Raw genomic sequence first — 27,762 nt, forward strand, 5'->3', positions numbered from 1 at the left:
GAAAACTCCTCTTCAAAAGTACTTTTGAGAACTGCAGGGCAACTCCAGGATGAAAGTGCTTTTGTTACCCATTTAAAAATGAATGTAGAAGACTTAAGAAAATGCAAAGCAAGACAGAAGTGACAAAGATATGCAATGTAGATGATTACATTTAAATATGCACAAAGGATTTTCTGCCAAGTGTAGAAACAGCCAAAGAGAAATGGAAGAAAGGAAGGCAGACAGGCTGCAATCACGCACATTAAATAATGCAGTTTCAAAGCACTTTTCTTCTGGATTTTGCCAGTTCACACAGTGGTTGCTAATCCCCAGGTGGGGGCAGGACATTCCCCAGTTTGGAGGCCCTCCCCGCACTTCAGGGTCATCAGAAAGTGGGGGGGGGGGGAGGGAAATGTCTGCTGGGTACTCCATTATTCCCTATAGAGACCAATTGCCATAGGGTATAATAGAGAATTGATCTGTGGGTATCTGGGGCTCTAGGAGAGTTGTTTTTTGAGGTAGAGACACCAAATTTGCAGCATAGCATCTGGTGCCTCTCCTAAAAAACTGTCCAAGTTTCAAAAAGGTTCAACCACGGGGTCCAATTCTCTGAGCTCCCCAAAAAGTGTCTCTATCTTTCATTATTTTCAATGGAGTAAAGGCATTTAAAAGGTGTGCGGTCCCTTTAAATGTGATGGCCAGAACTCCCTTTGCAGTTCAATTATGCTTGTCACACCCTTACTCTTGGCTTCACCTCCAAAGTCTCCTGGCTCCGTGCCCAAAGCTCCCAGATATTTCTTGAATTGGACCTGGCAACCCTAATTAAAAGTGCATTATTTAGTATGTGTGATCGCAGACAGAATGAAATAAAAAGACAGAAAGACAAAGAATGAAATAATAGAAGGGAGGTAGAAAAATGAAGGGGGGAAGAGTGAGAGCAGGGGTCATTTTGTAGAAAAATAGGTGCCAGAGTTCACTAGCACAACTCATTTGCATAACTCTTTTCATATGCCATACACCCCTGACATCTCCGGAAGGTGTACTAAATTATATCAGCTCAGCATCTACTTTAATGTGCTTCATGAATTATAATTGCCACCTTATTCTCATCATACTTTTAAAGTTACTTTCACCTATGTGGCCACAGTGGCATGATGATTTCCATCTGTCTGCTTTATATGTTTTGGTTTATTTCCCCATTTTTTGTGTGTGTGTGAGGGGAAATATTAGAAAGTTTGTCGTATCTTAAGAGTTCAGCAAAATTCTCACAGGTGGTTTGAATAATGGAGCCAGAAGCATTTTTTTTTTTTGAGGAGGGGTATTAAGAAAGAGTGATAAAATTTAGAGGTTCTGGAACTCCACTCCTGTAAGCTCTTGCCCAAAATGCGGCCTGTGAGAGAAATAAAAAGGAAAAGACAGACAGAATGAAAGAAAAAGATAGAGAAAGAATGAGAGGAATGAATGAAGTGAGAGATGTTAAGGTTTGGGAGAAAGGAATAAAATAAAGGGAAAGGAAGGAAGGAAGACAGGGAGATAGAGAAATGACAGGAAGACTGGCAAACAGGCAAAAGGGAGGCAGCAATTAGAAGCCTGCCTTTCACCCCCTCCCACTTGCAGTTGGAGGGGGCAATTGAAAGGGAGTCTTGAAATGTTTCCTGCCTTTTACAGCAAGCAGCCCACTGTAGCCTAATTTGAATAGAAAGAGTGAATAATATTTGCAGATGGAAAGGTGATATAGAATCAGTATACAATCTGTATCTGTTGCTGCTAAACTTCCCCCTTCCCCCACTGTGATGGAAAATTCCTTTTCTTTCAGTTGATGATGTTTAACTGTTTTCTGTCAGAGTTTGCTTCAGTGTATATAGTTATTAAATGATGTTCAATGTTACTTAAGCAAGTATGTCTGCCACATGATATTAGTTCACACTGGAATCAACCACAGAGTGTGCTGTAAACAAAGATTAAGAATATTGCCCCATAAGGAGGAGTTTCTGGCATATTTATAAATAGAATATATATACCTCACCTCCTGAACAGTAGAGGTGGTGTCTGTGTACTGGGCGAGTGCAATTTTTGTGGGGAGTGTTAGTTGGAGGCAGCAAAACAGTGGCAGCATTGTTTGTGGGGGGGGGGGGGAGATGGACTGAGGAAAGGCAGTAGTAATCAGTAAGGCTCCAGGAGAACCTCTCAGCAGAGAACTATCTTGCTCAAAGGTCAGTGGCCATCTGATGGGGTTCTGGCCTGACAGGGCTGGCAGTAGTTGGGTCACAGCGAGGCTACCCAATGACAGGAAGGAGTGGTGACAGACAAGTTCAAGGCCACTCCTGTGTAGTCACAACTTACAATAAAAATTGAGGATCGAGCCACCCATTAGGCTTTTATTATATCTACTAGTAATAAGGCCCGTTGTGAAGAAAATACAATGAGCTCTAGAAAAAGGCTCTGGGTGAGTGCCCCCCACTCTTGCTGTCTTCCACCCACTCAAGTGAAGGCATGCACTTCCCTCCCACACCTGAAGGGGTGCTGAAGTCTGTCATCTGGAGAACAGCTGTAATTCTGAATGATCTCCAGCTTTTACCTGGAGATTGGCAACAGCAGTTTCTCAGGAGGAAATGGCATTGTATCCATCCCTCCTCAAACCTCACCCCTTAAATCTCCAGGAATTTCCTAACCTCTCCTCTCCTCTCCTCTTTTATTTTATTTTTATTTTATTTCATTGCATTTATATCCTGCCTTCCCCTAATGGGCTCAGGGCAGCTAACTACAGTTAAAATAACAGAATGTTAAAATCAAAGTACAACATTTCAACAGTTCATACAATTTAAAATATGTAGTACGGTTTATCTTTATCTGTCCCCCTTTCAGCTTTCCATTGCGTTCCCCCTCCCTGCAGCTTCTACATAGGAAAAGGGCAATCTTTCTTCACATTGGTGGTGGAGGGGGAGACCAAAGCAGCTTACATCATTCTCCTCTCCCCACTTTGATCTGCACAACCTTGTAAGTTAGGTTAGGCTGAAAGTCTGTGACTAGCTCAAAATCACCAGTCAGCTTCCACATCAAAAACCTGGGTCTGGCAAACCCCATTGTGACGCGCCCCCCCCCCCCCCAACCTTGGGTTTCACTCACCTCCTCACCAATGTTCCCTCTAAGCTGCTGAATCTTGTGAGCTATGGCATTAAAGTGGTGAGCTACTGCATAAATTATTGTGCTCTGGGGCAATTCTTCCTGAGCTAAGACAAAAAGGTGTGAGCTGGAGCTTAAAAATCTCTGAGCTACCTCATGCTAACTCAGCTTAGAGGGAACACTGCTCCTCACCATTGCTGTCTTCCCACCCACCCTGCAGCTGAAACAGACACCGGCTTTCCATTCCCTTCTCCCTGCATATGTGTGTGTGTGTGTCCCCATGGTGGCTCAAAGCCCTGAAATAGGTCCAGAATGCTGAGAAGGAAGAATAATGGGGGGTGGTGGTGCAGGGGGGCAAGATAATGGTCACGTGTATCAGATTTTATTTATCAGATTTATCAGATCACATAGACACTGAAGCACATTTTTTTTTGTTTGCATTGCATTGTTGCTACCTTTTCCTGTCATATCCAGCCTTGTGGTGTTTAGCATCAGCATGAGCTTGTGGCATGATATTTTGTATTTTTGGCATGGTATGGTTGTATGCACCTCATGGCAGGTATTTTCTGTAGGGGATTTTATCTGATATGTTTTCCATCTTCTGCCCCCTTCTGACAGCATCTAACTAGTAAAAGTAAAGTCTTTCTCCACAATGGGGACAAAATCAGGAAGCAAGCGACCTCAGCAGGGTATAATGACACAACCCTCACCTGGAGATTGGCAACAATGGTTCTCCAGGCAGAAATGGCTAATTTTGAGAGTGGATTCTATGCCATGGTACCTGTCTGAGGTACCATCTTTTTCTCAAACTCACCCTCTCCAGGCCACACCCACCAAATCTCCAGGAATTTCCCAACCTGTAGTTGGCAACTGCTAATTCACATTGGCTATCATAGAAGGACTGCTGCTGAGCAGGAGTTAGCAGCCAAGCCTAATTAAGTAATGCCATCCGGGTGGCATCAAGTCACCCAGAGGGTAGCCAACCTTCAGGTGGAGCCTGAAGATCTCCTGGGATCAGAACTGAATTCCAGACAACAGATTTCTCTCCCCATTCTGGAGAAAATAATTGTGGACTGTATGCTATTCTGTTCACCTGAGGCCTCACCCTTTACTGAGAAAAGCAGCCTGGGTTGCCTAGCAACAGCCTCTGGCTAGCACTTCCCAGAGGCCTCGCCTCTCTGGCTATTTGTATGGCCTTTGGAAGCTGCATGTGCTGGTATGCCTTTTGTGAGGCTACAGTAGCTTTGCAGCCCTTTCTAAGGCTGGTTAACAGAGAGGACAAAGAAAAGTTAGCTGTCTCCAAGGTAACACTGTTAACATTCCTGGGCCTGAGTAGGTCTCTCACAGTGTACTGTTTGCTTCACTGTTTGCTTTGTAGCAGTGTTGTTTGTGTGTGTGTTGAGGCGGGGGGGGGGGGGGGAGACGAACGGTCCTAGACTTCTTCAACAAGCCCTGAGGAGACACAGTAGTAATCAGTAAGCTCCAGGAGAACCTCTCAGCAGATAACTGTCTCATTCAAAAGTCAACAGCCTTCTGATGGGGATCTTCTGGCCTGACAGGGCCAGCACTAGGCAGGTCACAGCGAGACTATCCAATGACAGGAGGGAGTGGTGACAGAGTACAAGGCCATTCCTGTGGTAGCCACAACTTCCAATAAAAATTGAGGATCGAGCCAACACGTTCAACTTTTATTATATCTTTTTTTTTTAACTTTTATTATATCTATGATGATTGTCTTACTAAAAAAAAAGCGGGGGGGAATAACACTACCCAAAGGAGATAACAAGTTAGAGCAGCCCATGTGCAAAAAAACACTAAATGCAGATATTTCAGGTAGATTCAAATTTCAGTCTGAAAGACTATATGCACTGTATCACTATTATCCCTTTTATGTATTAACTGCAACTTAAACATGTTGCAACGGAACTGCAGATATGCTCCATTTAACCCATGCACCACTGAATCCAGTACATAAGCCCACAGCAAAGCAGTAGATAGAAACTTGTTTTCTATGTACAGCCAAATGCTACAGGAAGTTGTGATCACAGAACAGCTTCTTTGTAAACTGCAGTGCCCATATAGCAAAATTTCCAACCAAAAGTGGGTTATGAAGACTGTGAAAGTGTGTCCCAGGTTTTTGCAATTTTATTGATGTGTGCATGGTCTTTTCTATATGGGTCACCATATCAAGTAAATTTAGACATGTGGGTCAGCATACCAAATGATTGGGGACCACTGCTCTAAAGCAGAGGTTCCCAAACCTCAGGTCCCGGACCGGGATCAATCCATGGCCTGTAAGCAGCCGGGCCACCACTCCCTGCCTTCCAACACCCTCCCTCGCTGCCACCGCCCACTGCCCTTCGGAACAGCGCAGCCACTCAGTCACACACCCCTCCCACACGATGAGCCACAGCTCGCTGCCACCGCCAGGGTCCATCCCCTCCCTTCCTTTCCCCAGTGTCCAAGCTGTGCTCCGCCCCCTCCTCCACCTGCATGATCAGAGGAAGCTGGGAGGCCCTACCCACTTCAACAGGGCCCGGCTTGATTCGACGTTGTTGGAAGAGCAGGCTGGAGGAGGAGGAGTTTGGCCCCTCTCTCCCTTCTGGAAGGGGAGGGGGAGAAGCCTCCTTCAGCCTGGCCCTCTTGTGGCTTCCCTCTGATCCCGCGTGGGGTGGGGAAGGGGCTGGCAATGGGGCTCAGCTCTACACCGGGTTGGTTCCTGCTGCCGTTGTCCTCTCCGTCAGGTGATTGGCAGCCGTGGGGGGAGGCGCCTTTACACAGCCCAGAGTGGAGCCCTTCTGGATGTTCAAAGTGGGAAAGAAAGGGAGGAGGGAGGCAAACTAGGTGAGACACTGTGGGAGGAGGGGGGAGGCAAACACCTATTTTGCCCCCCCCTCCCTTCCCCACCCCAAGTCATTTTCAATGTCCGGAAGGGCGCCGGAAGACAACCCTATTTGCTTTATTCCCCACCCCCACCCTTTCTGTCAGGCAGTCTTTTCCTGTCTTCCTTCCTTCTTTCTTTCTCTCTCAGGCAGTCTTTTCCTCTCTCTCTCTCTGTCAGGCAGTCTTTTCGCCGTCTTCCTTCCTTCTCTCTCTTTCTCTCTCACTCACTCTCTCTCTCCCTCCCCTCCCTCTCTCTCTCTGTCATTCTTTTCCCCTGTCTTCTTCCCCTGTGATCCTTGTGCTTTTTCCTGATTTTTATTTTTAAAATTGCATTGCAAAATTCCCCTATTCTCCTACCTTTCCTAAACAAAATATTGCAAGAGTTTTAAGCATGTTTGTACATCGTTTCCTGTCTCCTGGCTCCACCCCCAAAGTCTCCTGGCTCCACCCCCAAATTTTAGTGGACAATGAAGGAGAAGTGTCAAAATAACCGGACCATTGCGGGGGGGGGGGGAGTTTGGGAAACCCTGCTCTAACGCATAAGGAAGAAGAATGGAGTGAAAAGCATAATTCTTTCCTTGGTGAGGGTGCAACAGAGTAAACTATTCCGCAGAAGATAAACTAAGCCTTGTTTTCTTTCCCTACCCTTTTCAGCATGTAAGCAGTAAGCCAGGCTGTCCAAGGAATGGAAGTTCTATAAATACTTCCGATACCACCACCAGGTCTGTCACTTTCTGGATCCTGCAAGTTTCTCAAGGTCCACATCTCAGATACTAACAAACTTGCAACACAGGAGTTATCATCATCAAAACTTTTTATGAATGATATCAAAACCATCACAGAAGAAGAAATCATAGAATTTTTCTTTCTGTTTAAACAATATAACATATGGTAACAATGTCTGTTTATATCATTACTATCCCTAACCCATATGATATTTTCTAATCCCCCCTCCCTCCGTTACTAGACTCCCGCCGAAGTTATATACTTGAGTTCACTTATAAAGGTACCCTTAACCAATCAAAGTTCAATTTCTCCCTTTTCTCATACTTATTATTGAAAAATTGTCCAATGTCTTTTTACATTCCACTCTTTCTCTATATATCCTCTAAATTTCTTCCACTCCCTTTTAAACACTTCCAAATCATAGTCTCTTAGAGTTCTTGTTAGTTTGTCCATCTCACTCCACGATAAAACTTTCACGATCCAATCCGATTTCTTTGGTATTTTTTCTTGCTTCCACAACTGCGCATACAGTGTCCTAGCAGCTGAGAGCAAGTACCAAATTAGAGTTCTATCTTCTTTTGGAAATTTTTCCATTTGTAATCCCAACAGAAAAGTCTCTGCAACTTTCTTAAAGTCATATCCCAAAATTTTAGATATTTCTTGTTGTATCATCTGCCAAAACTTTTTCGCTTTTTCACAAGTCCACCACATATGATAAAAAGAACCTTCATGTTTCTTACATTTCCAACATCTATCCGACATCTTTTTACTCATCTTTGCCAGTTTTTTTGGAGTCATATACCACCTATACATCATCTTGAAACAGTTCTCTTTAATACTCTGACATGTTGATATTTTCATCGAGTTCTTCCAAAGATACTCCTATGTATCCATTTGTATTTCCTTGTTCACATTAATTGCCCATTTAATCATTTGAGATTTTACTACTTCTTCTTCCGTAGACCATTTCAACAATAATTTATATATTTTCGATATTAATTTTTCATTATCTCCAAGCAGAACCCTTTCCAATTCTGTTTGTTCAAGTCTAATTCCAACAGATTTAATATCATTTTCCATCAAGCTTTTTATTTGTTGCATTTGAAACCAGTCATACTAGCTATTTAACTCTTCTGCTGATTTTAATTTAGCTTTATCACCTTGAATCTTTAACAGTTATATGACATCCTTCTCTCTTCATCAGATTCAGCTGTTATTTTTATTACTTCTGCTGGCACTATCCAAAGTGGCTTTCTTTCATCACCATATTTCTTATATTTTATCCATGTATTTAGTAAGTTATTCCTAATATAAAGGTGAGAAAAAAGACCGTCCATCTTATTTTTCCCTTAATACATATAAGCATGCCAGCTGAATTTGTTCCCATGAGCTTCTTGGAATTCTATATCATCAGTGTCATTTATTTGAAAGAACGCTGCAGTTTCCTTTTCTAGAAAGGTCACAATATCTTTATGTTGTAGCAAGCCTTAATTTATTCTCCATCTTCTTGTTTTCTTTTGCAATTTTGTAATCCAACATATTGGGTTATGATCTGCACAAACCTTTGGTAGAATCTCCACTTTTTTAGTTATGAGGCCCAAGCTTTTAGAGCCCCATAACATATCTATTCTGGAAAAAGAATTATGTCTTGCTGAAAAGAAGGTATAGTCTCTTACTTCAGGATTAAATTTTCTCCAAATATCTTTCAAACTTTCTTGTTTAACCAACTCAAAAAATGATTTTGGCAGTCTTCGTTCTTTATCATTCCTCTTTTGGCCCGATCTATCTATATTATTTTGTATTGTTCCATTAAAATCACCCATCATCAGGATCTGGTCATATAACATTTCGTCCAACTGTCGATTAATGTCTTTTAAAAAAGTATTTTTTGCTCCAGTGGGCGCATATAATCCTAGTAACAATGGTTTTTTTGCATCCATCATCACTTCCACTGCTATATATCTTCCATCTTTATCTTTAAATATCAATTTTGGTTCTAATTGTTCTTTAATATAAAAGACCACACCCCTTTTCTTTTGATCCGCCAATGAGAAAAATTCCAATCCCAATTGTTTATTCCCCAAAAATTTATAATCCTTTTGTTGTATATGAACTTCCTGTAAACAAATTATATTGCATTTTTGCTTTTTAATCCAATGAAATGTTGCTTTTCGTTTTTTGGTGAATTTAGTCCATTTATATTCCAAGATAATAACTTGTACTCCATTATGATGCAGAGTCTTTATTCTCTTCAAAAAAACTGTACATCTCTTGCTCATTCCTTATTGTAACCCTTCTTCCACATTGTTCAAAGCCCACATCCTCGGGTAGTATCCATCTGTATCTCATGCCCTCTGCATGCAACTTCTTTGTTAATCTCTTATATTTCTTCCTGTCGTTTATCACTTGTCTTGGCAGCTCTTTCATTATTTTGACTCTACTCCCTTCTATTGTCAGGGCTTTTTGAAAACTTTTATTTAGAATTTTCCCTGCCATATCCTTGGACCTTAGTCTTATAACTATGTCTCTTGGTAGGCCTTTGTCTTTTGCATATGATGAATTAACTCTATAGACACTATCCAGCATATTTCTAAATTTTTCAGGATCTTCCTCTAAATAGTCAGCAATTATTTTCACCATATAGTCCATTAACTCAGTTCCCTCCCCTTCAGGTATTCCTCTCAGATGCACTTGAGTTTCCATTGATTTGCAGTCATGGATTGTTACCTTCTCTTGAAGTTTTAATAAGGTGGAAGCATGTATATCAACTTTCTCTTCAACCTCCTTGACCCTGTTTTTAACCATACCTAGTTCATCTTTAAAATCTTCATCTTTTTTTTTAAGATCTCCAATATCTTTCTTAAGCTCTTTTTTACTAGCCGTTATCATCTTCTCCATGCCCTTCATAATCCTGGCTTCCATGGTATCAAACTGGCTTTGCATTTTGTCCAAAGAATGAGATCTTGCACGAATTAATCTTCCTTCTGACATAACCCCCCCCCCCCCAAAAAAAAAACTCAGAGGGCTCCAAATCTAAATTCAGCACCAAGTCCAGTAGCTTAGAACTTACTGTTTAAAATAAGACTAATTTTGTCTTTCTCCTACCTTCCTGGGCTGAGATATTGATTTTTAACAATTTCAAAATGGCAATCGTACTTTCTCTATGGTTAAAAATTCCTAGCAAGGACCTTCTTCTTGCTCTTCCCTCCTTCAACTTTTACTTCCTGGTTCATGTTCTCCAACTATCACGGTTTTTGGAATCCTTGTTACATTGACTATCAGTACACCTTCAGCTTTTGCTTCCTGGATCATGAAGCTCAGCTCTCGTTCTCCAAATATCGCAGTCTTTGAATACTTGTTATGTTGATTGCAAGTACAGAGCCAAAACACAGAAGCCTATGTCACTGACCACAGGTATTCAAAACAATTTTATTCTTTCCCAAATTCTATCAAAGCCTTTAATTTAAACAAAGTCCAAATTCCACAGTCTCTCCTCCCCCCCTCACTTTCGTTCCTGTTCAGGTTTTTCCACCTTCTACTGTTATTTAGATTAGCTTAGAAATGTCCTGGAGTGATAGATAATGATCAAAGTACCTTAGCGGCTATGCTCTTTAAACTTCGGTCTTCCTGGTCTTTCAAATATTTATCAGTCCCAAAAGAGAGTGAGATCCAAACATGCTTAAGCCAATTGAATGGCTCTTAATCCTTTGTAGATGCTGGACGACGCTCCTTTTCCTTGCCGGCTCTACAAAGCCTCAGAAAGACACCCTCCGGCATCAATCTTCAGCTGAGATCAACGGCTCAAAGTATTTATGGCGTCATCCTGGGCAAATCTCTAACTGAGAAATGCAGGCAGAGAACCCGATAAGGCTCTCTACTACCCTGAACAAAGGATTAAGTTTTCCCCTTATTCAGGAGACGACAGCTCTGTTGGAAACTCACACCGGAAGCCCAAGAAATCATAGAATTTTTCTTGTTATTGCTTATTATTACATTTTAACCTTTATAATTACATATTTATGCCCATATTTATGTTCATTGCAGGATCTTTAATCTGGGTCACCCTCTCATGCACGCTAGCCAGTATATGGCACTGTTTCTCATATTTCTTATTATGTCTAATTGACAACTTGCCCAGATCTGTGGATACTTAAATCTAGTGATAGGAACCATGAACAGACATGGCAAATCTTTCTAAAAACCTGGAATATGCCCCAGGTTTGCAGAAAAACCTGAAATCTGAAAACCTATATTGGGGGTTAAAACCTACAAAATAATAGGAGTGCCTGTAGCTTTGAAACTCAGTGGCCATTGCCGGGCAATCACAACAGAATTTCCAGCCTTCAGGCTTTGGTTTCTATTGGTAAAAGGCAGGGGGAGAGTACAGGACCCTTCCCAGGGCTGTTTTGGCCTTTGTGGGAAGACTCATTATGATTATCCCTGGCAGCCGCCACCAGACAACTTGGTACCTTAAGAGTGGTATGACATTAAGGACTGACTGCTTGCTACCATTCAACAGCAGCCATTCCTTGAAAGCTAGTGTGCTTGTAGTGGTTACAGCTTCTTATTAGAATCTGGGAGACCAGGCCACCTCTCTGCAGCAGAAGTTCACTGGGTGACCTTGGGTCAGTTACACATTATCAGTCTAACTTACCTTCTTGGGTTGCTGTGAGGATACAATGGAGGAGAGGAGAATAATGTAGGCTGCTTTGAATCCCCATTGCGGTAAAAGACAGTATAAAAGTATGACTGAAGATGCGATGCAGATAAAAATTAGATTGGTTGATGGTTGAGAAACAGAGAGGGATGCAGGTAAAGGTGAGGATATGGGGTTGACAGGAGAAATGCAAGACGAAATAATGTGGGGAAGGGGATACAAAGTTAAGGTGCCCGCTGCAAGTCCTTGCATGTTCACCATTGTACAACTGTGTCCAGCACCAAAACCTTGGAGGGGGGAGAGAAAGTTTGGCTAGCAGTGAGTGGGAAACAGAGAAGGAAGCAGGAAAGGAGGGAGCTATGGGGACTTTTAGAGAAAGAAAAGAGGAAATAGTGAGGGAGGGGAAAATGAGATGCCTCTCATTGCAGGTCCCTTTCCTGTATGTTTTTATTAACTGGTAGCCTGTAGTGTTTTAAACCAAAAAGAAATCACTGCACAAATGGTACCTATGAACATTAAAAATTATAATATATATAAAAATAACAAAAATGTCTAGGATCTAAATAAATGGGAAACTAACTCAAAGGGGCTTTAGAATTTTGCTAGAAATTCCTTCAAAAGCAGTTTGCGATATGGTGTGTGTGTGTGTGTGTGGACAGGTATCAGTTTTAAAATAATCATTCCCATCTCTGTATTGATATAAGCTCCAAGAAGCTATCTGGATTCTGGTCTTTTTCTAAAATATTAGAACACACATGATTTTCCCCAAGTTTTAGGTTCTTACCCTCCTTCAAAGATTTTAATCCGCATTGGCTCAGTTTGTTTGGATATAATATCTTTGTCACCATGGCTGTCTCCTTTTATTCTTTCTTTAACAACAGATCCTACTACCTTCTTTTCAAACTTGCTCCCAAATATGAAGAATGGCTCTTGTTTCATCTGTGAAATGAAGCAGAATTACTAATGATTTTAACTGTCTGAGAATCAGGGAGAAAAAAAGTCTAAAACAGAATTAACAGTATTTTAAAAAATATTCAAGTAAATATTTTAGGACAAACTTCAACCTTACAGATGCTCAGACTCAGGAAACCAATTAGTTTGGCCATTTATTCGACCAAACAATAAATGCATGGTGACCAAGGACAGTTTTTGAAGTGCCTGTTCTGGGGGTACTGTAATCAAACCACCACATCACATTTCCATATAAAACACACACAAAAAAGATTTTTTTTTGAAAAAAAAGTCTTACTGGGTGATCAAAATCAGTCAACTGCTAGCACTGAAATTTCAAGTCATAGTCTGTTCAAAGCCATCTGGCCCATCAGGGTTGGTGTGGTTAAGACACCACACTGCCTACAGTTCAAAAGCCAGTGATGCGGCGACAACCATGTCCAGCTGCCTTTGATTTCCCCAACCCAATGCATGAGTCATTCATTCATAGCAGAGATAGAAATTCTGGGATGACCCAAATACTAGGAGAAATAAAAGTCTGCGCCAGGTTTGCAAAAAAGTACCATGTTTGCTGCTAGCACCTTGTCTGACTTACATGGGCCTGTATAGGACTGGCACATATATAATATTTTTTTTTTCAAAAAACTGAGGACGACTTGGGATTCCAATACATTTTTCCAGCAGTGGACTGGAAATAGCTTACAATCTTGATTGAAAGCCCTTTTGAACATCATATGTTATTAACTTTGGGCAATACTTGGCTAAATATTATCAACACTATATCCAAAATAGTTAAATTCAGATATGAGAAACTAAAATCCTCAGTGTTGTAATCTAGTCTTGTCAATTTTTCAAGACCATTAATTATATCTGGAGTTACCATAATATATAAAGGAAGTGCAGCATTAAAATAAATGAAAAGAGCAGTGAGGCCATAACTATTGTCGAGAGAGTGATCTACTTACGCATAATTGATTTTTAAGATATTCTTCAAGAGTTTGATGCACTTTGCATTTGGGAGAAATTATATGCAGTCTACCAAGATGACTACATTTTGTTTTGATTTTAAAAGAATTAAGATCTATACTAAGCACAAAACCCAAAACACCCTGAAACACCACATTTTACTTTTCCTTATGTTTATACTGGACCAGTCTAGTGTAAAACAAAACTTAAGTGGCACCTTAAAAAAATGAACAATATTTATTTCAATATGAGCTTTTGCAATTCAAAGCTCAGTTCATGAGGTACAAAGGCTGGGATAGAAAGGCTGGGAGTGAATTCTGTCATGAATCTTGCAAGTGTAAATTCTCTGTGTAATTGACTAGACTATGATTAGCAGTAACTCTGTAGGTGATAGATAATCATGTTCTAGTTGCTTCCACAGATAATTTATTGTTTAAAGACTCATGACAGAAATCACACTCAACAAGTCCTCTCTTCCCCCTTAAGTAGAATTTCCAGTTTGATTTCACTCCACATATCTGCTGTGATTCACAAAAGTGAATTGTGATTCACAAAAGATCATATTCAAATAAGTGTTGATAAGTCTTTAAAGTGCAACTGGACTTTTGTTTTATTTTGCAATACCAGGCAATGATTTTGTAGCAAATTTTAATGTAACATCTTTCATGAAAAGTGTTACTCCATATTGAAAATTCACTAGGATTTTTATAAAGTGATGGTCTATGAGTAGGATGCTAAACTCTTAAAAGCTGCTGTTCAGAGATATTTCCTGAAGAAATCCCCACTAGAAACCAGCCCAACATAATATAATATAACATGCACTAGTCTATAGGCAGTATTTAAAACAACATCATTACCCTGAACATTCTCAAATGCTTTTAACCTTTTAATAAATTGCAGGGTCTATATTAAAATATATAGTACTTTAAGAATCTATTACTACCTGAGTAAATGGTTTCCATGCACTCGATGATGTTAGCTTCCCAGCTCCAGGCCGATGCATTGGTGCCAAAGTATAGATCTCTGTACTGTTTTTCTGCTTAGACCTTAGGAGTGCCAGGGTAATCTTCGTACTCAGTCCTGATGGGTTTGGATTGCATGAGCTAATACACCATGAGGCATAAACAGATGATTTTAGGGTCGCTTGTTGAACAAAATTGGGTTTTGTGTAGTTTAAGAAACACCAACTCACAGTTGTAGTGGTGCGCAAAGTAGGAAACTGTAAAATTTGCTGGAAGTCAGCAAGATCTGTCAGAAGGATAGTTGAGGTCACTGCTTTCCCACTTGGTTGGGTTGCCATTTGAACCAACATACCAAAGGGCAATTTTTGCTGCTTGGCTTTGTCTTCTAGCTGACTTTCCCCTGATGTCAAAAGTGACCTCTGTGGACTCAGACTCATATCCGATGCAGTTTCATCTACATCCAGTTCTTCTGGAGATTCTCTGCCTTCAGACATGCTACTGGACTTTTGACCTGGTGAAGCAGAGTCAAAACTGAGAAGCTTTTCCCTGCTTGGTGGTGAAGGCTCAGTGGGGGGCACTGTGGTAGCTGGCAAATCTTGAGATGATGAGGACGATAGTGGAGAAGAGGACACAGTGGATGGCAGACTCTCTTTTGGCTCAGTAGTACAGCTCTGCCTGACCAGCTGAGGTTTTTGTGGCTTGGGGAAGGTTTTCTTTATGTCTGAATTATTGAGTTCCACAGCACTTAGTTCCTCAACAATCTGTCCATACATTTTTTCATCCTTTACTCTCTTTTGTTGTTTGGTCTCCATAAACAGCTCCAAGCTGCTAGCGGGTGACAGCATTCTTTTGTTTCCACCTAGGGTAGAAGCTGTATCTGTGCTGGAGGCCAAGCACAATGGGATGGTAGATTCCAAGTTAAGTGATAAGGTCTGTGGTACTTTCCATAAAGGATACTTTTCCAATCCTCCGTGTTGGCCTAACATCTGTGCAATGTTAAATCCTATTCCGTGCATGGTTGCAGTTGTTGCTAATGTTCTTTGAGAAAGAGTCTCATCTACTTTGCAAATGACAATAGCAGGGCTGCTGCTCTGAGCAATAATCTGAGAAATGCTTGTATACATGACACTACCATAGGATGGCACATGGGTCTGAATCCTAACAGGAACTACTGTACCTGGTAATGATTGAATCGATCCAATATTCTGGGTTTCAAAATCTACCTGCAGGTGTTGCTCAGAAGAGGTATCTGTTGATTTAATGCTACAATCTGGCTGGTATGTTGCAAGTGCATTTTTAGAATACTGCCCAGATGTTCCTGAGTAACGCTGGTAGGTTTGCTCTTTACTATGTACATAATCAGCAGTTTTCTTTTGAATACGCTCTGGAACATATTCCAGGTGGTAACTTAGTTGACTTTCAGCTGGGAACGGTTGTTTGGTGTAGGATTTTTGAAGCTGCTGTACAAAATGATGGGAGAAATGTGTCTGTGAAAGTTCTGAGGGCCACAAAGTGCTAGGCTGTGCTGGCAAGTGAGTCATACAGACAGATGGATATTGAAATGGCAATAAGGTGTTGTGGACAGGGAGAAAAGGAACTTTTTCTTGCAGTGCAAATAGATGCTGTTGTTCTGCTGAATATTTGCCTGGAATATAAGGTGCTTGTGGGACTGAAAGATGGGAAAGGGGGGATAAGCTACTGCTTTGCAGTGCACAAGAACCAGCAGACTGCTTCCCAGTGTCATCTGAGTGAATAGAAGAAGGAGAATGAGACCAAGCAACTTGGGAAGACCGAAGACTAACATGTACATGTTCCATTTGCTCTTGCTTTATATTTTGTTCCATGCTGGAATCAGCCTGGGGAATTTCTGGGGAACCACTGAAAGAAGCCTGACGAACCAAAAAGCATTTCTTCCTTTCTCTTACTGGAGACAAAGCAATAGGAAGCGCTCCAGCTGCAGAAGCATGAGAAAGATTTCCATAGTCGAAGGATTTACTTCGTATTTCAGGGATTTCGGCAGGGGGAGGACATGGCATCTGCTCAGATGAGCAACGTCTCATTTCTTTCTGTTGGTGATGGCCAGGGACGGAAAGAGAGTAAGCACCAGCTGGGACAGTTAAAAATTCAGACTGTTTCCCGAACTCATCCTGTTTGGTTGATGTTATGAACTTAATACTATCCTCCCTTTCAAATGACATTGAAAAACTTGAACTGTGGGACAAATTACTCTCTTGACTAGGGCTGCGGGAAAGGCTTGTCCCTGTAGACTCAAAGCTGGACTCTCCAGAAGAGTGCTCCAAGTCAGCAAGCCTCAACCGCTTCTTCTTAGGAGGAAGTTTTTCAGCTGGGAGTTGGGAAAGGGTTTCACTTCTCTGGGGCCACTGGAATTCTTCTGGAGGTTTCTCTTGCTCTTTTATTGGAACTTCTCTCTCTCTCTCAGGCTTATCTGGCTCCTCTGTAACACGAATCTCAGGTACCTGTATATTATGCTGACGAACAAGTCTGGGCTGCATATGATAAGGCTGAGGATGTTGGGATGATGAAGGCTGTTTGCTAACACTGTCAGCATTTTCTGTCTGCTGAACCCTGTCTGGACTCATTGGGGACTCTGCAATTTCGCTTTCACATGTTTCAGATGATGAATACATTTTATCTTGCTGGCAGACAACAAGATCTGTAGATTCAGACCTTTCAAAGGAGTTTGGCCGGCTCAATGAATTTGTGTGCTGAATGACAGAGATTACATTTCCTTTTCTACTCAGAACCTCTAGAGCCTTCTCTTGATCTAAGGGACATTCTTCTAAAGTAGGAGCTGGGCTTCCTGACTGCAGATTGGGTCGACAGACTTCAAAGTGCTCTGGATGAGAATGAGGAGAACTATCATGGCTTAGAGCTACATATCCACACCTTGGTCCTTCCTGGATTGCCAGTTTGGGATCAAAATCACCAGCCATGGGGCTGCCAGTGGCACCACTGCACAATGATGGGGTGTCTTCCTCATCTCCAACACTCTTCTGTATTCTTCGCTTTCTGTTTTCAAATGTAATTCCATATGTAGAAGACATTGCCTGAAAGTGTGTAGGTGATTCAGTATAAAATTCTCCTTGCTTTGACCCACTCAAAGTTGATGTGTCTCTATAGCTTTGTTTCAGATTTCCATAGTCTTCCCATTTTCTGTAGTGCTTTCCTGAGGAGTCCCCCTCATAAAAAATTCTCTCTCCTACCAACAACTTCTTCTCCCTCATGCCCAGTCCTTTTTCTCCTGCTGCTGATCTAGCAGAAGCAATCATAATGTTCTTCCCTGTTCTGCCATGGTACTCTGAATCTGAATGTCCTTCCAGCAATGAGGGAAGCTCAAAGGCTGCTTGTCTTATTAACATTCGTTGATGGGGTATTCCTATTGTCCCAGGATAAAATACATCATCTGAACCAGTCATCCTCTCGTCAAATGAATGGCTTCCTCTCAAAGCCGTTGGGACATTCAAACTGGTTGCAGATGAGGTTGGCATGGAGTTGCTTCTAATCAGTGGGTTTGTATCTGTGGGAGGTTCTAAAAGCAGAGAGCTGTCACCTGGGTGACTTCTTGGATAAAGGCTTGATTCACTTTTGATGGATGATGCTACAATCTGAGACTGTTCGGACTCTATACTGCTATCATTAAAGACTTGGGTGTTTTTTATAGTGCTGATTTTATTAGGATCAATTAGTGCTTCTTTGTTTGGAGACATTCGTTCTTCAAGCATCTTGAAGTCTAATCTAGGGTTTACAAGAGGTAGTGGCTCTGCCTTGCCTTTCCTACCCACTGAACTATGATCCTGATTGGCTGTCGCTAATGGTTGTGCAGTCCTTTGATTAATCCTATAGAATTTCCCAAAAATTATTTCTTCATAAGACTTTGCATTGGTATTTGGGGGGCTTATTTGTTGCTCTGCACTTTCTGAGCGTGAAAAATAACCAGAATCAGTGCTTCCTTTGCTATGTGGACTCAAAAGATTTAATGACTGCTCAGAATCCTGCCCTTTCTTCTCGGACAGTCTTAGTGCAAGTCGCTGCTTAACTGTATGGGAGTCATCAGACTTTGTATTTAATGAAGGACTTTGTAGATTGTCAGATCCAGCATGCTGGGAACTTTCACATGGTAACTGCACCCCACTTTTAGGAATAATCAAAATAGGAACTTTCATTGGGCCCCCCAAAGAGTCTTCTATTGATGTATGAAAACTGCTGCTGCTAGTAATGTCCAATGGAATCTGTGGAACTGGGCTAAGTTTGTCAGAACCTTCAACAAGTAATGAAGCCTCTTCATCAGTATCTGTACTTTGCTCGCCATCTGAATGTATCTCTGCTTCCACATCAATGAAACTGGCATCTAGCTCCAATTTAGATACAGCTGACTCTGTGAAAGGTACTAATCCTGCTTTAATTGCATGGGCATGAGATTTCCTATGCTTATATAAATTGCTCTTTGTCTTAAAAGAGAAACCACAAGGGATGCAAGGGTACGGGCGTTCCCCAGTGTGGGACCTAATATGTTTCTTAAGTACGCTAGGTTTGGCACAGGCCCTGCTACAGTAAGGACAAATGTACTTGCCAGGCTTTTTGGGCTTATGTTCTTTCTTATGACCATCTTCTAACTGCTGTTCTATACATTTCTGAGAATACTGGCTGTAAGCAGGGTTCAAGTTGGAAATTTTCTTTCTGGAAAAACTTCCACTATGGCCATGCATATGAAATGGAAAATCTTCAGAGGCAACTGGTTGCAGATGGCCAGGAAACTGCCACTTGTGGCTTTCCAGGCTCTGATGCGGCTTTAGGTTGTGCAAGAATCCTTGTGGCAATGAATGCTGAGGGAAAGAAAGCGAATGTTGACATGAGTATGGACTTGGAAGGTGCTGTGGGTATTGCTTCTCTGTGGCTTGCTGGTTAGTATCACTTGATGACACCACTTTCCCAGAACTAAAAAGTTGTGCAGATGCAGGGTTTCCCACGTGTTCGAGATTTATTTGTGCCTGTCCCTCCAGGCTTCCAATTGCACTCATCTTAACATTAGCTGAATGTTCCTGCAGCCATCTACTTGGTACTTTAGCTATTTCTCCAGACCTTGAGGTAGCAGTTTGCCCTACAGCTGTATCTCCAGAGTCCATTTTGTCACACAAGGTCTTAAGTGCTAGTTCACTTGAAAGCTGTGCAGGCACATGAAGTGTATCCAGTGCTGTGCTTTTTTAAAGTTTGCTTGCTCCCATTTCTCCAGAGCTGTCCCAAGTTCACAGACTTCACTTTCTCTGTGGAACTTTTCACATAGTAGTCTTATAGGCATTAGATCCTTATGTAGCTCTATGCTAAAAATTAACTGTCACAGTTCTGTTCATGGCAGGAATTCTTGCTGAACAGTTTACTATATTTTTGTCAAGACTTGCTATGGCATTTCAGCATTATCCATGGCTATTAAGTCTTCAGATGGAGAATGATCCAGAGGGATGTATTTGTTCATCACCTAAAGCAGGGCTCCAGACATTCCTTCACAAAAGATGCAGCTACCTTTAAGAAAAACAATACGAAGATCAATACAACTAAATTTAGATTAAGATAAGCATTTTATAGTGCAAATGAGAAAGGGACTCCATGTTATAAGAACTTAGGCTAACACTTAAAACTGCTGTTCAATATGTCTCTTCTCTCCTCCATCATATCTAATAGAAGTTTTGGCTCATCTGCAGATACTTGAATACACACATTGGGTCCACACTGACAGAAAACAGTTTTTGCAAACTTAAGAAGGGCATATGGAGACAAAGGGAACCTCCCTTTCTGCTGGCAAAAGCAGGGTAGGCAGGAAACTGGAAGCTCCTTTACACCCCTTACTGCACTGAGCAAAGAAGCACTTTTTAAGGTGAGTTCCCCCAAGGTACATCTGACTACAACTTTGGTTGTGCACCCGTTACCAAGCACGTTTCAGGCATATCATGAAGTTATACCCTAAACTTGGAAAAACTGCATAAGATTACACTATATAAACCTCAGACTGCACAAGAATGAAAAGGTGAACAAAAAAAATCATGATACAACAAGCAGTGTCTGCTGAACAACAGAGGCAAAGATAGGGAAGTGTGATTTCTTTAGTAGTGTAGTGATTAAGAGATGAGGATTCTAATTTGGAGAATGGGGTTCAATTCCCCATTACTTCACATGAAGCCTCCTGGGTGATCTTGGGCCAGTCACAATTCTCTCCAAACTCTCTCAGCCCCACCTACCTCACAAGGGGTCTGTTGAGAAGAGAGGAAGGGAAGGCAATTCTAAGCCACTTTGAAATTCCTAGTAGAGAACAGTGCAGTATAAAAACCAACTTCTGCCATCTTCTTAATATTATTAACGCTCCCTACCTTTCTTAACCACTCTCTACGGAATCCACAAGACCAATTTTCCTCTTTCACTTCTGCTCTTCCACTACACTATGAACTGAAGAAGTCATATCAAGCCTCAACTGACTCAATTATTACTTCTGCTAATACTGAACTGATTTCACACACAAAACACAAGACATGTATAGACAAAAGATTTGCATTCTTTGTGTGTTTTGCATAAATTATTCTACCTAGAGTAAATTTACAAGACATGGTTTTCCTGGTCATGGGATTTTAAGAATGAGGGTAAATTATTTTCCTTGATTACTACCCTGCCTAGCCAGCCTTTTTACAGTTTTGAAAACTGATCACATGTGCCATTCCTACTCTCTGAGCTTCCTTCTTCAAGCTAAATATAACAGTTCCTTCTCTGTGCTAAATATAGATAGTTCCTTCCATCTTTTCATAGTTTGTCAGAATCCATCTTAACACCACAGTTTGGAGTGAACAGTGCAGCAGTGGAGATAGAACAGTAACTTCCCTTATCTTGGAAATGAACGTTTCTGTTAACACAACAATGCTCAGCAACATTTTTTAAGGAAATAATATTAGGTTAGGTTTATTTGATTTATATCTTGCCCTCCCTGCCAAGGCAGGCTCAAGGCGGTTCACAATTCACAGTAAAACAACAATAAAACATTAAGTTAAAACATTATATTAAAATAATTCAGGAGCTTACAAATATATATATATATATATATATATATGTATATGTATATTGTTATATTACTAATACTTATTTAGCTGCAGTCCTAAACACAGGTAATGTTGTGAGTAGGGCTGTAAGTTTGGTAAAGGGTTACTGAATATTTACCGAATAGAAGCCTTTTCGGTAAATATTCGGAAATAGGGATTCCAGATAAGCTTTTGAGCCTATTTTGTATTTCCGAATACCTGATTTCCGAATAATTATGGTATTATTCGGAAATATTCGGTAAAGCTATTTTTTCCATAGAAAACAATGGGTAAAGGCAAAAGGCAGTCTGTGATTGCCTTTCCCATCTTTCCCTGGCCTTTTCCTGCCTCTGGCTGGAGTGAGGGGGAGGGGGCGGAGGAGGCCTCTGACCAATTAGAGCTATGCATTTTTGCAGATTGCTAATGCATGGCTTTGCAGGACCCTGCAGGGCTGTTTCTGCTGTGCAAAGTAGAGGGAAAGGAGAAATTGCAATTCTCAAATGGAATTGTATGTTTCCCCCCTCAAGCCAATCAGAGAACAGAACAATTTATTTTCAAACTGTTCTGTTCTGACCATGGGCAGAGAGAGGGTATGGACTCCATTGCTGTTCCTGTTGCCATAGAGAGACTGTGAGCTGGTGTTGAGCCTCTGCTACTTTGGCACAGTGCTCCGCTGCTCTGCTCTCTGTGTCCTGGTGTGGTGATCCTGATCCTGAATCTTGGACCTGGACTTCAGCATCTGACTGGGTAAGATCCTTTCTTTTTTCCCCTTATTGTGGGGAAGGGGATTAGGGAATTCATTGAGGTCTTTTGGAAGTCTCTATGCACAGAACAGATTCTCTGCCCATTCAAATTCCTACCAAAGGCCTAATGCAACTGATATTGTACCAGCAGTTTGTGTCTACTGATGCTTTTATTTAGAAATAAACAATCAGGAACATGATACAAGAACAGCATTTCATTAAATTGCAAAATATTTGCTTTCCAGAACAATGGACCTTACCTGCATCTTCTTGACATTTACCATACATGATTATCTTGAAGATTCCTGGGAGAGAAAGAGAAAACAAAAAGAATTAGGAAAAAGTTTTCTATCTGTGGATAATCATGCATAGAGAAATCTTTTTATATTACCTACAATGACTAAAGAGATTGCTGCAATTGTTTGTAGGAGAAACATAAGCAAGTTATATTCTAAAATATCTAGTCTGCCATACCATATATATATATATATGTATCTGTGAAGCACACTGATAAGAAGCAGTGGGCGCCACTTGTGTCAGCATCAAGGGTTAAGAAAGTTAAGAGCTTGGGTGTGCTTCTGGATTTCTCCTTAATAATGGAGACCCCGGTAACAGCCACTGCCAAATCAGCCTTTTACCATCTTTGGCTAATTAGGCAGTTGATTCCCTTCCTTAAATGCAGCAACTTAGCAACAGTGATCCATGCTATGGTCACCTTAAGACTAGATTACTGTAATGTCCTCTACATGGGGCTGTCCTTGTCTCAAATCCAGAAGCTACAGCTGGTGCAGAATGCTGCAGCCAGGCTTTTATTGGGTCTCTCCTTGTGGGAACACATTCAGCCTGCACTGAAAGCGCTGCACTGGTTACCAATTACATACGGGATTCGTTTCAAGGTGCTGTTTCTTACCTTTAAAGCGCTATATGGCCAGGGACCTGTATACCTATGGGACTGCCGTTCCCCAGCAGGTACTATGGTAAGGGTCACAAAATCTTCTTGCAATCCCCAGCTTTAAGGAGGCCAGGCTCAACTCTGCACTGGTGGAAAGAGCTCCTTGAGGAGGTTAGGGCCTTGCAGGACCTTTTTCAATGCTGCAGGGTTTATATGAGACAGCTAAACTAAAATTAGAGGCTGCTGCCTGGAATAGACTGATCTGACCACCTGAAGCATCGACCTGGACCTATTTTCCAACTACAATATCTTGAAGTGTGGTCCCATTTCCATCTGGTGACATTTTGGAATAAGATCTGCTGTATCTGCCATTATCAATGTATGAATAGCACTGTATTGTTTTTTGTTACTAGCTAGAGTTTTTAATGTATTGTTATTGCCAACTGGCCTTATAAGCCGCCCTGAGCCTGCTTTGGTGGGGAGGACGGTGTATACAATGAATGAATGAATAAATAGTTGGGTTGCCAGATCTGTGTTGGAAAATATCTGGATACTATGGGGGTAGATCTGAGAGGGCAGGGTTTGGGGAGGGTAGGGGCCTCATCATGGTACAAGGCCATACAGTTCACCCTTCAAAACAGACATTATCTCCAGGGGAGTTGATCTCTGCCAGATGGAGATCAGCTGTAAAAGCAGCCCCACCTGGAAGCTTGCAACCTTAAAAGAAGTCTCAAAACAGTAAATATGATAAAAAGGGGGAAAGCAGCAAACAATTTTTTAAACATTATCACATATAATAGATATAAAAGCTCCTTTTTATTTTCTTGTGCTATGTGTGACAATGCTAAAGCTGCCCCCTTTTCCACAAAAGTCCTCCCAAAGTTATATGGTGTACCAAAAATTTATAATCATGTACCTCTAGATATTCTCACAGTGACAACCAAAAAAACAGACCTCCCCCCTTTCAGACCTTTCTTCCCAAATAAGTCAAGTGTAAAAAAAAAATAGCTGATTTTAGTAGGCTGTTCAGTGGTTCTCAAACTTTCTGAAGTGGGACACATTTTTAACATTGCTGTACTTATTTTGGACCCAGTTGCAAAGTAATCCCACTTTATGTTCCCCACCCACAACATAAAGGCAGAAACCTCATATCAGATAATACTGAAACAATATTTCATTTTTCATGTTTGGTATTTATCACTGCACCAAACTAGAGAGAAAGAGGCTGCATCTCATAGCCATTTCAGGCATGCAAAAGCAAATCCAAATTTGCCATTGGGCCTCCAAATGCTTCCTCAGCCAGCCCCACAGAAGTTAATATGTAGGGCAATTCAGATGAGATTTTTCAAAACATTTGTTATATTAACATGATATGGAAATTTTTCTGAGTGCTGTTGAGTTGTTCGTTTATAAAATGTTTTTATTGTATTTTATTGTTTTATCATATGTTGTACTCCGCCCTGAGCCCTACGGGGAATGAGCAGAATAGAAATATACTAAAATAGATAAATAAAAATGAACAAATCAATAACATACCTAAAATTCATCATTTTAGAACATTACAAACTATATAACCTTTATTCAATTAACTTATTTGTCACATTCCACTAAATACTGCTATCATGATGTTTCAGTTTAGCTGACACATCAATTGTCCATTTTCTCCAAAAACATTCTGAAATTCTGATTTCTTCCATTTCACTGCTAACCAAATTATTATATAACTAAGAAAATATATTACCAGATCCAAATCAATGTATCCAACCCATCAAAAATAATTTAATACAAGATTATCAAGATTATAAGATTGGCTTTTTATTAGTGAGATTTTGAGTGTGTAACTCTGATAAACAAATGTATAATGGACATGGTTTGTAGTCATTCACTACAACCAAGAATTGTATGCTCAGAATAACAAAACAGGTTATACCCAGTAGGGACTACACCAGACCATAACTGAGGAACTAAAGATGGTGCTAGGAAGGGAACAGTAACGGATTGATGGTGTGTATACATGAGGGAAGAATTTGAAACAATTTTTGGTCATGCAGAGCTTACTTGAAATGAAACTACTGTTTATCAGTGACTGGCTAGCAGCCAGGAAAACAACCATAATATAGTTTAATCCAGGGGTGTCAAACTCATTTGCTAGGAGGGCTTGATCTGACATCAATGGGACTTTGTGGAGATGGGCTATGCATGTCCTAAAATGTAATACCAGATAGTGGAGATACAGACTTTATAAAGGACACAAGCAAACACAATTAAAAATATTATTTTTAACTTAAAATACAAACATGCTTAAAACTCTTGCAATATTTTGTTTAAAACGGAAAGCTAAGGCAATAGTGGGCTTTTGGAATGTAATTTTAAAAATAAAACATCAAGAAAAAGCACAAGGATCACAGCAGAAAACTAAAAATATAAAATGTTCTCAACCTGGGAAAACATGAAATGGCAGGGAATTGCAAGCTCCCCCTCACCCAGTTAGGAATGGCTCTTCAGTGTAATATCTCCCTTTGGCTGTGGGTTCCCAAGTTAGAGTACTCAGGCATTAGTTCTCATGTCCATTGAGAAGATACAAAGCTGGCTCAAAGCATCAACACTTGATTTGCAAGGACACGACTCCAGGAAGCTTCAGCTGGCCATAGGAATGCTGGGAAGTTAAACTGAGCTCCACTCAATTGAAACACATAGGGCGTTTTCGCACTGACCTTCAAGTGGCGCGACCACCCTCTTCACACCGGAGGATCTGCGCGGATTTCGCACAAGAAGCGCCGGAGCACCCAAAAGAGCCGGCGACTTCCGTCGCGAAACCCGCTCAAACAGAAACCGCCAAGAAGCAGGAAAACGTTTGAGTGGCTTTTGCGACGGAAGTCGCCGGCTCTTTTGGGTGCTCCGGCGCTTCTTGTGCGAAATCCGCGCAGATCCTCCGGTGTGAAGAGGGTGGTCGCGCCACTTGAAGGTCAGTGCGAAAACGCCCGTAGACAAAGTTGCAAGGAAAACGTGGAGTGAATTTTCCATTCTGGTCTGCTCTGCCCAAAAGCCTGAATGGAAAATCCATTCTGTATTTTCTTTGCAGCTTTGCTTTCTGCTTTAGCTTCAGCAAAGAAGGAAGAAGGAGCTGGGCATGTTGGCAGCCTCAGAGCTTCAAAGGGTGGGGACAGGAGGGGAGAGAAGAGAGCCCCACGTGTTCGATTGAAGCCCTGGGCATGTTTGACACAGCTGGTTTAATTGCTGATGAGGTTACCTGCTTGTTAGGCATAACTGAAACCTAGCTTCCTTCTTGGGTAACAGAATTTCATTAATAGAATTATTAATGTGACGATATTCAAGTACGCTACAAGAGAGTTCAGGTACAATCTCCTTTGCTTGGATTAGTTTTAATCAATTGCATCCTCTAATCTTTTTAGGACCTATAACCAAATGTCTGACAGATTCATTAATGTCCACAATGGCAAATTAGGACTATTCATGATGGACTTGATAAAGTTGTCACTTAGAGAATTAATGACTCATTCCTTTCTAAAGAAAACTGTCACAAGATTTTATTTTATTTTATTTTAAGTTATCTGTTAGCCTTTTCTGAGAAAGTTGAAGGAACATGTATTTGCAACCAATCCTCTGGATTTTCTGGATAAAACATAAATTGCTAAGACACACAGCTGGCTTCCAACCTGATTTGTTGACCTGGGGAACTTTGGTTGCCTTGATGACTGTTTTTTTTTTTTTCCTGTAAGAGACTGAGAAAATACTTCTTCATTAATATTATTGGTCTTTTACATAGAGGGTCTTTTAGGTATCAGATCCTAAATGTTTGAACAATCTACACACTATTAGCCACTTGTGGCTGCTACCCGTAGATATCTAAATTCAGGATCAGGGTCACATGGAGGCTAAACAGATCTTTCTTCATACCTTGGGGACCCCTCAGTTGTGCAGTAAAATCTGAAATGTTTTAAAAAATACATGAGTGGGTTAATTTCCCCCAAATTAAATAAAGCATTGTCTGCTCATATGCAGACAATGCACTTACTGTTTTGTACCTAGAGAATGGCTCAGAGACTACTGCTGCAGCAGTGCCAGAGCCTGGAAGCTGCTGGTGGGCCCAGCAATGGCAACAGAGCTGCTGGCAGGCTTCTGGTAATGGCTGCAGTAGAGCCTGGGAGCCACTCTGAGCCCAGCTGCAGTGGTAGAGTCTGGAAGCTGCTCCAGGCCCAGTCATGGGGGTGATAGAGTACAGGAACTGCCAGCAGGCCTGGCCATGGTGGCAGTGGAGCCTGGGAGCCACTTTGAGCTGGGCCATGATGGGGGGGGGGAGTGCGATTCTTCCCCATAAGTCTTGTGGGGGGCCACTTGTTTGTTTGCATTTGCTTATGGAAAACCATGCATGCCCAACATATAATATTCAAATTGATTTCAATGGACTTAGAATGGTATGGCTCTCTGCCTATGCATGCATTGTAAGCACATATCTAAGAATCCTATTGGAATAAACATTTTTTTAAAATGATTTAATTTGTGCTGTATTTTACCCTGTTCTTAAGGTAATCAAAGTTGCTCTGAACACAATTTTATTAATAGACTACTTCATTTTGTAGAAAACCTTGAACTCCTGTACCATTGGTAGAATTTTTAAATAGAACAGGACTTTCCCACCACCCCCACCACAGATGCAGATGTCCTCCCATGGGGACAGGGAACATCCGGGAGCAGCATTTCAGTGGTCATTTTGAGCAAGCGTGCTAAAAACTAACAATAAAGCCAACCGGAAGCATGATCACCTTCTTGAAAGCTGCCACAA

General features: G+C 41.1%; 1 protein-coding gene across 2 annotated transcripts in view; it reads right to left on the reverse strand.

The window, feature by feature from the left end:
• Positions 1-27,762, reverse strand: part of HIVEP2 (HIVEP zinc finger 2) — a 249,602-nt gene that overhangs the window by 19,754 nt on the left and 202,086 nt on the right. Inside the window, exons 1-4 of one of the 2 annotated variants that reach the window (XM_060240380.1) lie at positions 26,636-26,676; positions 22,327-22,371; positions 14,229-19,785; positions 12,153-12,307 (exon numbers count right to left, since the gene is read on the reverse strand). In XM_060240380.1, coding sequence (XP_060096363.1) covers positions 12,153-12,307; positions 14,229-19,391 — 5,318 coding nt within the window. In that variant the 5' untranslated portion in view covers positions 19,392-19,785; positions 22,327-22,371; positions 26,636-26,676. Of the gene's footprint in view, positions 1-12,152; positions 12,308-14,228; positions 19,786-22,326; positions 22,372-26,635; positions 26,677-27,762 lie in introns of those variants that run through there. The other variant, XM_060240370.1, reaches the window with a different exon arrangement.

Source organism: Heteronotia binoei, chromosome 1 (genome assembly GCF_032191835.1).
Source record: "Heteronotia binoei isolate CCM8104 ecotype False Entrance Well chromosome 1, APGP_CSIRO_Hbin_v1, whole genome shotgun sequence".
Taxonomy (NCBI): domain Eukaryota; kingdom Metazoa; phylum Chordata; class Lepidosauria; order Squamata; family Gekkonidae; genus Heteronotia; species Heteronotia binoei.